This window comes from Tachyglossus aculeatus, chromosome 5 (genome assembly GCF_015852505.1).
Source record: "Tachyglossus aculeatus isolate mTacAcu1 chromosome 5, mTacAcu1.pri, whole genome shotgun sequence".
NCBI lineage: Eukaryota > Metazoa > Chordata > Mammalia > Monotremata > Tachyglossidae > Tachyglossus > Tachyglossus aculeatus.
In genome coordinates, this window is record NC_052070.1 from 62,611,854 (window position 1) to 62,624,594 (window position 12,741).

At 52.8% G+C, this 12,741-nt stretch overlaps 1 protein-coding gene across 2 annotated transcripts in view; it reads right to left on the bottom strand.

Annotated features, from left to right (window-relative positions):
- AGRN (agrin) overlaps positions 1–12,741 on the bottom strand; it is an 88,018-nt gene that overhangs the window by 74,326 nt on the left and 951 nt on the right. For both annotated transcript variants that reach the window (XM_038746344.1, XM_038746343.1), the window contains exon 2: positions 6,871–7,132. In XM_038746344.1, the coding sequence (XP_038602272.1) occupies positions 6,871–7,132 (262 nt within the window). The remainder of the gene's footprint in view (positions 1–6,870; positions 7,133–12,741) is intronic.

Consider the following 12,741-nt stretch of genomic DNA (forward strand, 5'->3'; position numbering starts at 1 on the left):
CCTCCCCCTGTGGGGAGGGGCCCAGGCAGGAGGGTGAGCAGGCAGCCACCCCCAACAGCCCTCTGCTTCAGGCCTGAAGTTCCTGGGTGTATTGTCGAGACATACCTGCTCACGCTATGCCAGGAATGCCGCCCTGGCCCCAGGCCCAGCTCTGTCCTCCAGAGGAGAGATTAAAATTCATAAATCAGCCAGGCAGGGAAGGGGTGGTGGGGAGTAGATAGAACCCCCTGCCTCAGAAACAGGCATCCTGTCCCGGAAGAGTTAAATCCCTGGGGAAAGAAGGGGGGCTGGCTGTGGAGTGACAAGAAGGCAAGGGGATAAATTTCATTCATTCATTCATTCAATCGTATTTATTGAGCACTTACCGTGTGCAGAGCACTGTACTAAGCACTTGGGAAGTACAAGTTGGCAACATATGACAAGTTGGCAACATATAAATTTGATTTCTGCTGCTCCCTCCTTCTCCTACCCCTACCCCACAGCTTCCAATGACAGAGATACCCCCAGGAGGGCAGAGACAAGCAAAAAGACTCAGAAGGAAAGTTTCTGCTGGGCTTCTTTGTTATGGTATTTGTTAAGCACTTATGTGCCAAACATTGTTGTAAATGTTGGAGTAGATACAAGGTAATAATCAGGTTGGACACAGTCCCAGTCCCAAACGGGGCTCACGTCTAAGAAGGAGGGAGAACAGGTATTGAATCCCCATTTTACAATTGAGAAAAGTTAACTGACTTGCCCAAGATCCCACAGCAATTAAGTGGCAGAGGCAGAATTAAAACCCAGATCCTCTAAGTTTCAAGCCTGTACTTTTCCCACTAGGCCACGTTGGGTGTGTCTGTCTGCCTCCCAGCTGCCTCCAAACTGAGCTCCCTGTGGGTAAAGAGGACACAAACCCTGGTCTTGAGACCCCAGGGAGCATCCACAAGTGCAGCCACCTCTGGAGTAGGCTGGGTATCTGTTAAGCACTTACTATGCGCAGGCACTGTACTAAGTACTAGGATAAGATACAACCTAATCAGGTTGGACACAGTCTGTGTTCCATGTTGCTGAATTGTACTTTCCAAGTGCTTAGTACAGTGCTCTGCACACAGTAAGTGCTCAATAAATACGACTGAATGAATGCAGAGCAGTAGCAGCGTTGCTCAGTGGAAAGAGTATGGGCTTTGGAGTCAGAGGTCATGGGTTCAAATCCCAGCTCCACCGCTTGTCAGCTGTGTGACTTTGGACAAGTCACTTAACTTCTCTGTGCCTCAGTTACCTCAATTGTAAAATTGGGGACTAAGACTGTGAGCCCCACATGGGACAACCTGATCACCTGGTAACCTCCCCAGCGCTTAGAACAGTGCTTTGCACATAATAAGTGCTTAATAAATGCCATTTTAAAAAAATGCATGTAGGTCTCACAATGTTAATCCCCATTTTACAGATGAAGTGACTGAGGCAAAGGACACAAGTGGCGGAGCCCGGATTAGAAAGCCAGGTCCTCTGAATCCTAGGCCAGTGCTTTAAGCTGCTTCACATATTGGGAGGTCAATTTCGTTTGACAGGCAGTCCAACAGCCAATGAAAATGATGCTCCTCAAATGCCACCTCCTACACCCTGCCTTTCCACAGCCCTGGGAGCCACAACTCCTTCCCCCTCTCTGCACCAGTTGACTCCCATCCCTGACTTTGATCCTGACCTTTGCCCTGGCTGTCTTTGGGGAGTTCCCCCTAGTGTGAAGGGGGAGAGGCGGATGTGTGAACTGGGTGTTGGGGGCTCCAGGCCAGAAGACCCCCATGCCAGGATCTCCCACACCAGGGTCTATTCTCACAATGAGGAGCATTTGCTACGCAGAGGTCAGAAGGGAAAGGTCAGAGAAGGGAGATTTGCCACTTCTGGCCCAGGCCTCTCCTCCCCCCACACCCTGGGAGGTGAGTTGCCCTGGGAAAAATTTTTCTCTAGGTTGAGGTCAAGAACTAGGGGAGGGCCTGGCTCATAAACTAATTAGGACAGGGGGAGGGGACAACAGGAGCAGCTGAACCACCCCCACAGTCCACACCCCCGCTGCTATCCCCTCCCCACCGGACTCTGGGAGGCTACCAAGTCACTGAGGCTTCCTGAGGGTCCATGGGTTCCTTCATTCCAAAGAGGAGCAGCAACAGGGCACAACTGGGAAGGGGGATGGGGCCGGATCAGATTCTCTCCACTCCTTCGACAAACACCAACTAGAGAGGAATGCCTCTCCCTGTCTCTCCCTCCCGGTCCCAAGGCCACCTCCACTGGCTCTTTCCCTACCTGGTAATTTCTCTCCATCCTGCCTGGATCTCATCTTGAGGCACAGCCCACTTTGAGGGGAGATGAAGTTGGTAAGTAGAGGACCTGAGAAACTGACTGTGTCCACCAAGCCCCTCCCCTGGGGCAGAGGAAGCAGATCTCCAGGGGTCGGGGGCAGTTTGTTCCAAGCCCCCACCCCCACAGGGACCACCTAAGACCTGGAATTTGGAGTAGCCCATCCCTGATCCAGGCCCCAGGGTTTCCTCTGGCCAATTAGTCACCAGCCCCTGGGTGGAGAAGAGTCAGGCCCCAGGGTCAGGCCTGGGTCCTGATCCTGTAGTAACAGAGGAGGGGTAAGGATAGGATACCCACACACTGACTGGGTTTCAGCTCTCCACCTGGCACCAGCTGCCCTTCCCAACCGTGGTGCCCCTTGGTTAATGGAAAGCAAATAGCCCCAACCCTGTTGCTAGGAGACTAGGAGAGCCTGTGGGGAGGGCTCTGACACCCAGGAATCTGTGGCGGCAAGGGGTGGGGGAAGGGGGAGACCTAAACGCACCAAGAATCCTGAGTCTTCTCCTGCCAGGGGCACGTGCAAGCTTGTAACTCACTCACTCATCTCCACTCCAAGCCCAGGAGGCCAAGATTGGAGAGGCTCCTGGGAGAACAGAGGGAGAAAGCTTGCAACACAAAAACCCCAGCCTCATAACAGAAGCCAGAAAGGCTACAGGACTCATCTTTCCCCATCCACCCGACAGTCCTTCCCATCTTTCCATCCCCTATTCCCATCTCCTGCTTCAATTTCCCTACATAGTGTGTGCACGTGGGTTGGGGTCGGGTGTGGGGGAAGAATGATGGGGAAGAGGAGGCCTGTGGTTCCATTTCAGTTCTGCCCTTGCTGCCTTCTCTCCGAATCTGGGTGGGGTGGGGGAAAATAATGCATGTGCACAAACTACCTGGCCCGCAGCTCATGTGGGGAGCTGGGGGCCGGGCTAATCTGTGAACATGGTGGAGGTTGGGGGGGGGGGCGCTGGGGGAAGCCCAAGGCCAGTCTGAGACCGGGAATCCAGAAACACCACAGCACCTTGCTGGCTGCCGGGGCAACTCTTTGATTTAGACAACCTCATGGGTAGGTAGGGGAATGGACGGGGTGACTTCTTCAGAGGCCCCCCAGCTCAGACCACTACTCTTCAGGTCATGGACTTTATGGGTTCTCCCCTGCTGAAAGGACTGAGGGGGATGGAGAGGGCAGAGAGAGTTGTGGAGGATGCCAGAGAGAAGCCCCCTCCTCTTCCTGCCAGACCCCACCTCTCCCAAGCCGGAAAGCAGAGTACCCCCAACTTCCCCTCACATCCCTTCCCACACCAGCCAGGAAGAGTCTGGGACAGAGGGGGAGGGTTGTCACAGACGAATGTCCGGGCCACAGCTTCCAGCAAACTTTCTCACCCTCCAGATGATCCAGATGGGAGGAGAGAAGGAGAGAGGGTGCTAACCTAATGGGAAAGGATAGGATGTTTTAGGGGAAAGGGCAAGTCAGGGTGATCCCCACCCCAAACCTCTTTTCTGGAGGGGAGAGATAGGGGGCTTTGGAGGAAGACACAGAACCCAGGAAGCTGCCCACCCCCAGCTCTCCCCAAGAAGGGGCAGGGACCCTTGGCCTGCTGCTCCCTCCCGGCAGAGGCAGGACCATGGTCTTTCCCCTAATGGGATTGACCTTTGCTGATTGGGGTACCTCTCTCTGGGTGTGTCGCTCTCCTGGCCATGTGGCCAGCTCATCCCCTCCCTACCCCCTACCTTTTGCTCTCGCCTCGTGACTCAGCCCTACCCCGTCCCAGACCAGTCTGGCATGATGTGCGTTCACTGTGTGGACACAAGGGAGATTTTTGACCCCTTGGACCTCAACCAACAGGAGAACTACAGCTTCAACCTAATCAGGCCAAACTTCAGGATTCACCACCGGGACTTCCCCGCGATCCACCAATCAGGCCACCCTCCTGGGACCATCCTCAAGGCTCCAAACCCCTGAGACCACCCCTTAGGACCCACTTTCTGAGACTCACCCCTGGGACCACCCTCAGGAATCCCCCCCCCCCCCCCAACAGGACCACTCTTGGGACCCCCACCACACAAACCCACCAGACACCCCCATACCGACCCCCTAAAGCCCACTTAATTAGGAAAGGGCTCCACAACCCCACACCCCTCCTAGGAAAGCTGTTGCTTCTGAGAATGGCACCTGCTGGTTCTAACTTGCTGACCACCCTCCTCGCTGGCCTATCACCTACTGACCATTCTTCCACTGACCTCTATTGCTCCCAAGCAAGAGCCTGTGACTTAACTGGGTGTGTGGGGACCAGACCCATCAGCCCTTCTTGGGATCCATTCTGCCTAGACACACCCACCCCAGAACTGACCTCGGGACCTTGAGCTTGACACCCATCCCAGGAATACCACAGAGAAGAGCTCCTTTGGTTTTCCCTTTCTGTTGCTGCTGCTGCTGAAGGGGAGAAATCCCTCTCCCCTGACTGAGCCCCAAGCCCAGGTCTGGCACATCTGTGCCTGACCCAGACAAATGTTTCATCCTCTCAGTTACAGGGGAAACTGTTGCAGTCCACACAGTCCACTGGATCACAGTTGTTCCTTTAGGAATAGTGAGACTACATGGTGGCCAGCACAGTTGTGCCTCTGCCCTTCCCAGACTGTTACTCTACACCCCAGTACCGGAATCGACACACCTTAATCCAGCACAAAACAACACACACCCCAACCCTATACCATCAACCCAGGATCCCACCACCACTTTAGCCCAGCAGAAATTATTCCAGCCCCCAACCCTATCCCAGTATAGACCCCTCCCCAAGGTTTATGTAGCACAAACCACCCGAGTCCCCCACCCTATCCCAGCACAGACGCCACCCACCCAGCCTTAGTTTAGCACAAACCATCCCAGACCCCAAACCTACCACCATTCATTCATTCAATCGTATATATTGAGTGCTTATTGTGTGCAGACCACTGTACTGAGTGCTTGGGAAGTACAAGTTGGCAACATATAGAGACGGTCCCTACCCAACAACAGGCTCTCAGTCTAGAAGGGGGAGACAGACAACAAAACAAAACATGTGGACAGTTGTCATCAGAATAAATAGAAATAAAGCTAGATGCACATCATTAACAAAATAAACAGAACAGTAAATATGTACAAATAAAATAAATAGAGTAATAAATCTGTACAAACATATATACAGGTGCTGTGGGGAGGGGAAGGAGTAGGGCTGGGGGGATGGGGAGGAGGAGAGGAAAAAGGGGGCTCAGTCTGGGAAGGCCTCCTAACCCTCCCACCTTCAGCCTTAGCCCAGCACAAAACACCCCAGCCCCCAACCCTATCTCAACACAGACCCCTCTGCAAAGCCTTAGCCTAGCATCCCAGGCCCCAACCTTATCCCAGCACAGAACCACCCCCTGCCCAGCACAAACCACTTCAGACCCCAACCTTATTGCAGCACAGACCACTCTCCTCCCAGCACTGCACCCTCCCCACCCTTTCTCTCCCTAATAACTCTTAGGGATCAGTTCCAATTCTATCTGGAAACCTAGGATGCCCAATGACAAACTCAGGGCTCAGGCTATTGGAGGAGAGGTGGCCCCCACTGGGGACATGAGTTTGTCAGGGGCTCAGCTGAAAACCAGGCCCTGAACCCCAGCGACAAGAGGGTCCAGAGAAGGGTCGGGTTGGGGGAGGGGGAAGGAAGGACAGAGAGGAAGTGGCTGAGGGGGAGGAAGCGGCAGAAGGCCAGGAAACGTCAATAGGCTCAGGGTGGATGGGGTGATGTCTGGTCTGTCTCACAAGGCTCTCACAGCTGTGGGGCCATGAAGGAGGGGGCTTTGAATCCGGCTAGGGAAAGCAATCAGCCACAAGGCGGGTGTCCGCCAGCCCCCACCCTGCTCAGAGCCCTGACCCTTTTCATCATTCATTCATTCATTCAACCGCATTTATTGAGCACTAACTGTTTGCAGAGCACTGTACTAAGCACTTGGAAAGTACAATTTGGCAATAAATGGAGACAATCCCTACCCAACAACAGGCTCACAGTCTAAAAGATAATAATGATGGCATTTGTTAAATGCTTACTATGTGCCAAGCACTGTTCTAAATACTGGGGGAGACACAAGATAATCAGATTGTCCCATGTGGGGCTCACGGTCTTAATCCCCATTTTACAGACGAGGGAACTGAGGCACAGAGAGGTTAAGTGACTTGCCCAAAGTCACACAGCTGATAAGTGGCGGATCTGGGATTAGAACCCAGGATTTATGACTCCCAAGCCTGTGCTCTCTCCACTAAGCCATGCTGCTTACTAATCACGTCTAGATCCCCACAGCCCAGCCTGGGGCACAAAACCCAGGCCCTGGGGCCCTGACCCCACAACTCCTGCCATCTTGGACCCTCGTTTTCCAGTTTCATTTTCTAGCAAATTCCAGTGATCACTCAAGCCTCAGGCTGGGCCAGTGGCTGGCTGGGCCAGTGGCAGGCAGGCCCAGGGCCAGGGGGCTGAGAGATGACCCCACCTGCCCAGCAGCCTGGTACCCACCCAATTGGGGGGGTCCACTCACCTTCCACGCAGTGTTCCACCTCTTCCAAGTTCCGCAGGGTGATACGCAGGAGGCTGGAGTTGAGCTTCAGTTCATGCCTGTGGTCCGGCCACACGGTGCGGGGCACGGGGTTCACAAAGAAGATGCGTGTGTCCCCAGTGGATACCTGGTTGTCACAGATCAAGGGGTCTCCAAAACCCCCGATGACCACCTTGTTGCCCCCATCCAGCAGGATCTCGTGTGTCACCACATCCTTGCCCTTCAGGTAGCGCCAAACCCGCACCTGGGGAGAAAACAGGTGGGGAGACCCCCATCCCGAGTATCAGCATCACTTTTGCAGGGCTGGCCCTCTTTGAGCTCTGTTTTTCCCACTCCTCCACGGTCCCCAAGGGATAAGGGGAGGGTGACTCTGTGCTCTGGGAAGAACAGATTGATGTGTGACCTCGTCTCCCAGGACTCTAGACTGTGAGCCTGCCGTTGGGCAGGGACCATCTCTATATTTTGCCAACTTGTACTTCCCAAGCGCTTAGTACAGTGCTCTGCACACAGTAAGCGCTCAATAAATATGATGGAATGAATGAATGAATGAATGACTGCGGGAGAGAAGCCCCATACAGACTGTACCCCCCCTCTAGACTGTAAGCTTGTTGTGGGCAGGGAATGTGTCTGTTTATTGTTATATTGTATGCCCCCAAGCGCTTAGTGCAGTGCTCTGCACACAGTAAGCGCTCAATAAATACAACTGAATGAGTGAATGAATGAATGAATAAGTTGGGGAGAGACAGCCTTCCCAGCTCCACCCCAGCTCTGGGAAACAGGGTGGGTTCAAAGGTCAGACACATTCTTCCCCCCTTTACCTCCCCCCATGACCTGAACAATAATCAGCCCATCTCCCCTGCCCACCAAATCCTGCCAGAGGCCTATGCCTCTGGCTCTTCATTCTTTCCACCAGTTCCCTCCCAGCATGTCTGGGATGGATTAACGCAGGGATTTTAGGGGCCACAAAAATCAATCCATAATTACATGGACAAAAATAGAGACGTAAAATGTATGATCTGTGATTGAGGTGTACAACAGCGGTTCTAAGTTAAGAAATAGGCTATTTGAATTAAAGCTGTATTCTACAAGTTTTAAGACTGGAAATGTAGCCACCGGGTAGTTAATCAAAAGGTAAACTTAGTATAATGACAGTAGCCTTCATGGCAGAATTGTGTTCCTTTTGTTTTACATTATTATTCATGGCTCCCCCAAACCAAATAGCCCCGACTCACAGAAAAGTGAATCTGGGACTGTGTGAGATGGAATGGGGTGGAAGTGTGGGGGGCTGCTGAGCCCAGAAAAAGCCAACATCACTCTGCTGGACCTAGTCATCTCCTCAGGCCCCTGAACCCTCTTTCGCCTCCCCACCCATTAGGGTTGGGGAGGGTGAGGGGACGCATGGAAGCACAGCCTGATGACCGGGTGGGCTCAGCTTTCTCCAGCTTCAGAGTCCCCCATGTTCTTCAGCAGAGAGCAGGGTCCTCCCTTCTCAAACCCTATGCTGCCTCAGGATCGCCAGAGAGGAAGGAGAGAGGAAGGAAGGAGAGAAGGAGGGAGGAAGAGAAAGGGAGAGGGGGATAGCGCCCAGGCCGGGGACTGCTCAGAAAGTGTGGTTTTAAATGACTGCCCTGCTGCAAGGAGAGGACTGGGCAGGCTACAGCTGCAGGAGGGAACGGAGGGCTGCGGGGGAGGGGGCATGGAGATTTCCCCCAAGCCGATCCACACAGTCAAGTTCGGGCAACTCCCCACTCAGGAAGTTCGTCGTCGCCCCCCCACCCCCAACCCGCCGAAAGCCATCCCGGATAATCGAGATCCCGGGATGGGTAGATCCTCGGTCTGGGGGAGGATCCCAAGGTACCTTCCCTCGCTGACCCCCATTTATCCCGCCCAAGGGGGAGGGGCCTGCGAGGAAAGAGGAGGGGGTTTCCAGGTAAAACACCTGGCGGTGCGAAGACCCAGGCAACTGCAGTCCCGCCCACCCGCCCTTAGGCAGCCGCAGAGCTCAGGCCCGACCAGCCACGTGCTCCCCCTCCTCCCCCGCCGCAATAAGTGCCAGCAGAAATCTGGCGAGGTCGAACGAAGCCAGACCGCTTCGAAGCGCAGGATGACTGGGGAGAGGGGTGGAAAGGGGTGGGGGAGTAATGAGAGATTCTCTCCCTCCATCCCAGTCGGAATCTGGGAAGCGCGGGAGTGGGATGGGGTCTCCCCAGTGAGTCCTCGCCCTGGTCCAGGCTGGGCCGCCCCACTCGGGGCCCGGTTGTCCGAGATGCCCCACCCCAACGTGCCGCAGAAACGTCCGCGGACGGCTGCACCAGACCCCCTGGACCCCCGCCCACCCGTGCTGAAGGCCTGGATTCATTCATTCATTCAATCGTATTTATTGAGCGCTTACTGTGTGCAGAGCACTGTACTAAGTGCTTGGGAAGTACAAGCTGGCAACATATAGACACGATCCCTACCCAACAGCGGGCTAACAGTCTAGAAGGAGGAGACAGACAACAAAACAAAATGTATTAACAAAATAAAATAAATAGAATAGTAAATATGTACAAGTAAAATAGAGTAATAAATCTGTACAAACATATATACAGGTGATGTAGGGAGGGGAAGGAGGTAGGGCGGGGGGATGGGGAGGGGGAGAGAAAAAAGGGGGCTCTTGGCACATATTCATTCATTCATTCATTCATTCATATTTACCGAGCGCTTACTGTGTGCAGAGCACTGTATTAAGCGCTTGGGAAGTACAAGTTGGATCCGGGCAGACACTCCGCCAAACCACTTGCCCTGGAAACAGAGACCCCCCCATTGCTCCTGCCCCCCCCACACACACACACACACGCGCGCACACACACACACACACACACACCCCAGGGGGTAGAGGGCTGGTAGAACCCAAAAAGATAAAGAATAAGATTGCAGGCCGGGCACCTCTGAGCACCCCCTAAATCTAACAAGGACATGTGTGTAGGGTGGGGAGAGGGGGCTCCCAGTACTCACAGATTTCCTTCCAGACCCGTACTTCTGACAGCAGGCTCACAGGCAGGCCTGTCCAGACATGCAGTGTACACATACACACATTCACACTCATGTGCTGACACGCACACACTAACACTGGCAGAATAATAATAATAATGTTGGTATTTGTTAAGCGCTTACTATGTGCAAAGCACTGTTCTAAGCGCTGGGGTAGATACAAGGTAATCAGGTTGTCCCACGAGGGGCTCACAGTCTTCATCCCCATTTTATAGATGAGGGAACTGAGGCCCAGAGAAGTGAAGTGACTTGCCCAAAGTCACACAGCTGACAAGTGGTGGAGCCAGGATTTGAACCCACAGTCTCTGACTCCAAAGCCTGTGCTCTTTCCACTGAGCCATGCTGCTTCCCAGAAACACTCACGGGCTAGCATTCACATTTGGATGTGCTCACCTACACATACCATAATAATAATAATGTAATTTATTAAGTACTTATTATGTGCCAAGCACTATGATAAGTGTTGTTGTTGATATAAAATAATCAGATGTGACAAAGTCCCTGTCCTATTTGGGCTCGCAATCTTAGAAGAGGAAAGGAGAACATGGATTTTATCCACATTTTACAGTATGGGAAATTTAAGCACAGAAAAATGAAATGACTTGTCCAAAGTCCCAGAGGGTAGAGCCAGAACTAGAAACCTGGTCTCCTGATTCCAGTCGCCTGCTTTTTCCATTAGGCTGTGCTGTCTTCCAGGACATGTAGAGGAAAACTTGAACATACAACGGTGCCCATATAGACAGAGTTACATGCAAATATGCAGATCTCCATGCACAGTACTGCATACTTGGGAAATGCAGCTATGAATACACAGACATATATGCAGACATATATACTCGAAAGACACATATTCACATGCTTGCACAAACACATTAACTCACATGCAATCACCTGCAGTTATTCACATGCACCCTCATCTGCAGACAACCATGCCCACAGAGATACCCCCACACACAGTTCTATGCATGTGCAGATACCCATAAACATATGTGCCCATGCATGAAAACCCAGCGACACACATATACCCACACTGACACTCCAACACAGTTGGAGATCCCCATCCTGCATTAGCCCAGGAAGTCCTGGTCCTTGGGTTCCTGTTCTTTGTCCAGGAAATTCACAAACACAGGCTGAGAAGAAGCATGGCCTAATGGAAAGAGGCTGAGTCTGGGAGTCAGAGGCCTTGGGTTCTAGTCCTGGTTCCACCATTTACTGGCTGGGTGACTTTGGGCAAGTCACTTCTTTATGCCTCAATTCCCTCATCAGCAAAATGGGAATTCAACACCTGACTTCCCTCCTACTTAAAACTGTGAGCTCCATTTGGGACCTCCTTATCTTGCAGTGTTTAGTACAGTGCTTAACAAATACCACAACTATTATTATTAAACTGCCCCTTCCTCCTAGCCACCCTCTGCCAAAGAAGTGGGGGTCTAGACCCTAAGGTGCCCCGGGATCATTTGGGGGCTTTAGAGTGTAAACTCGTTTGGGCAGACACAACTCTATTGTATTCTCCCAAATCCTTAATCTGCACACAGTACGCGATCAAGAAATACGATTGACTGGGTGACTGATTGAAGCTCCCAGCCCAAACCCTGAAGGTCTGGCAGGGCGGGGCCGCTTAAATTCGGTCCAGATCCCCCTCCAGCCCAGCTCCATTATGGGGCCGGGAGTTGCCGAGTCGCCCTCCGGGACTACAGCCGGGCCCTCAGTGCCTGGGTCACATCCCCAGGATCAGAGGGAATTTCCCTCTTCCTTTCTGTACCAATTGCCTGGAAGTTGGGACCGATTCTACCCCTAAGATGCGACGGGGAGAGGATGGAGCGGGGTGTTCCGAGGTGCCGCCCATTTCCGCCCCGCCCGAGATCTCCCCCACACTCTTCCCTTTCTCTGGCCTCGGGGTAGGTAGGGGAATCCCGACCGGTTTCCCAGCGCGGCTCCCGGGAGGGTCTCAAACTCTGAATTCCGGCCCGGGAGCGGGATCCCGGCGCGATGCACTTGTCCCTAAGTAAAGTTCAGGGGTCAAGGAGGGCGCTACCCCCTCCCCCGTGTCCTGTGCCCCCTCATTCATTCATTCAATCGCATTTATTGAGCGCTTACTGTGTGTAGAGCACTGTAGTAAGCGCTTGGAAAGTACAATACAGCAATAAAGAGAGACAACCCCTGCCAAAACGGGCTTACAGCCTAGAGGGGGATGAGACAGACAACAAAACAAGGAAGCAGACATCAATATAAATAAATAGAGTAATAGATATAGTTCTGTGGGGCGGGAAGAGGGGGAAAGTAAAGGAAGCGAGTCGAGGTGATGCGGAAGGGAGGGGGAGCTGAGTAAGAGGGGGCGTAATATGGGAAGGCCTCTTGGAGGGGGTGCGCCTTCAGAAGGGCTTTGAAGGGGGGGTTCCATTCATTCATTCATTCAATCATATTTATTGAACGTTATCGGGTGCAGCGTACCCAGGAAAAGCCTCAGGACTGCGGAAGTAACTTTTCCTACTCCACCCTATCCTCCCCTCACCGCCCACTCCCCCGGGCTGGAGGTCGCCGGGTTCCCTCTGGGGAATAATAAAAATAATAATTATTATTATGGTATTTGTTAAGCGCTTACTATGTGCCAAGCCCTGTTCTAAGCGCTGGGGTAGATACAAGGTAATCAGGTTGTCCCACGTGAGGCTCACAGCCTTCATCCCATTTTACAGATGAACTGAGGCCCAGGGAAGTGAATTGACTTACCCAAGGTCACACAGCAGGCAATAATAATTATGGTATTTGTGAAGCGCTATGTGCAAAGCACTGTTCATTCATTCATTCAATCGTATTTATTGA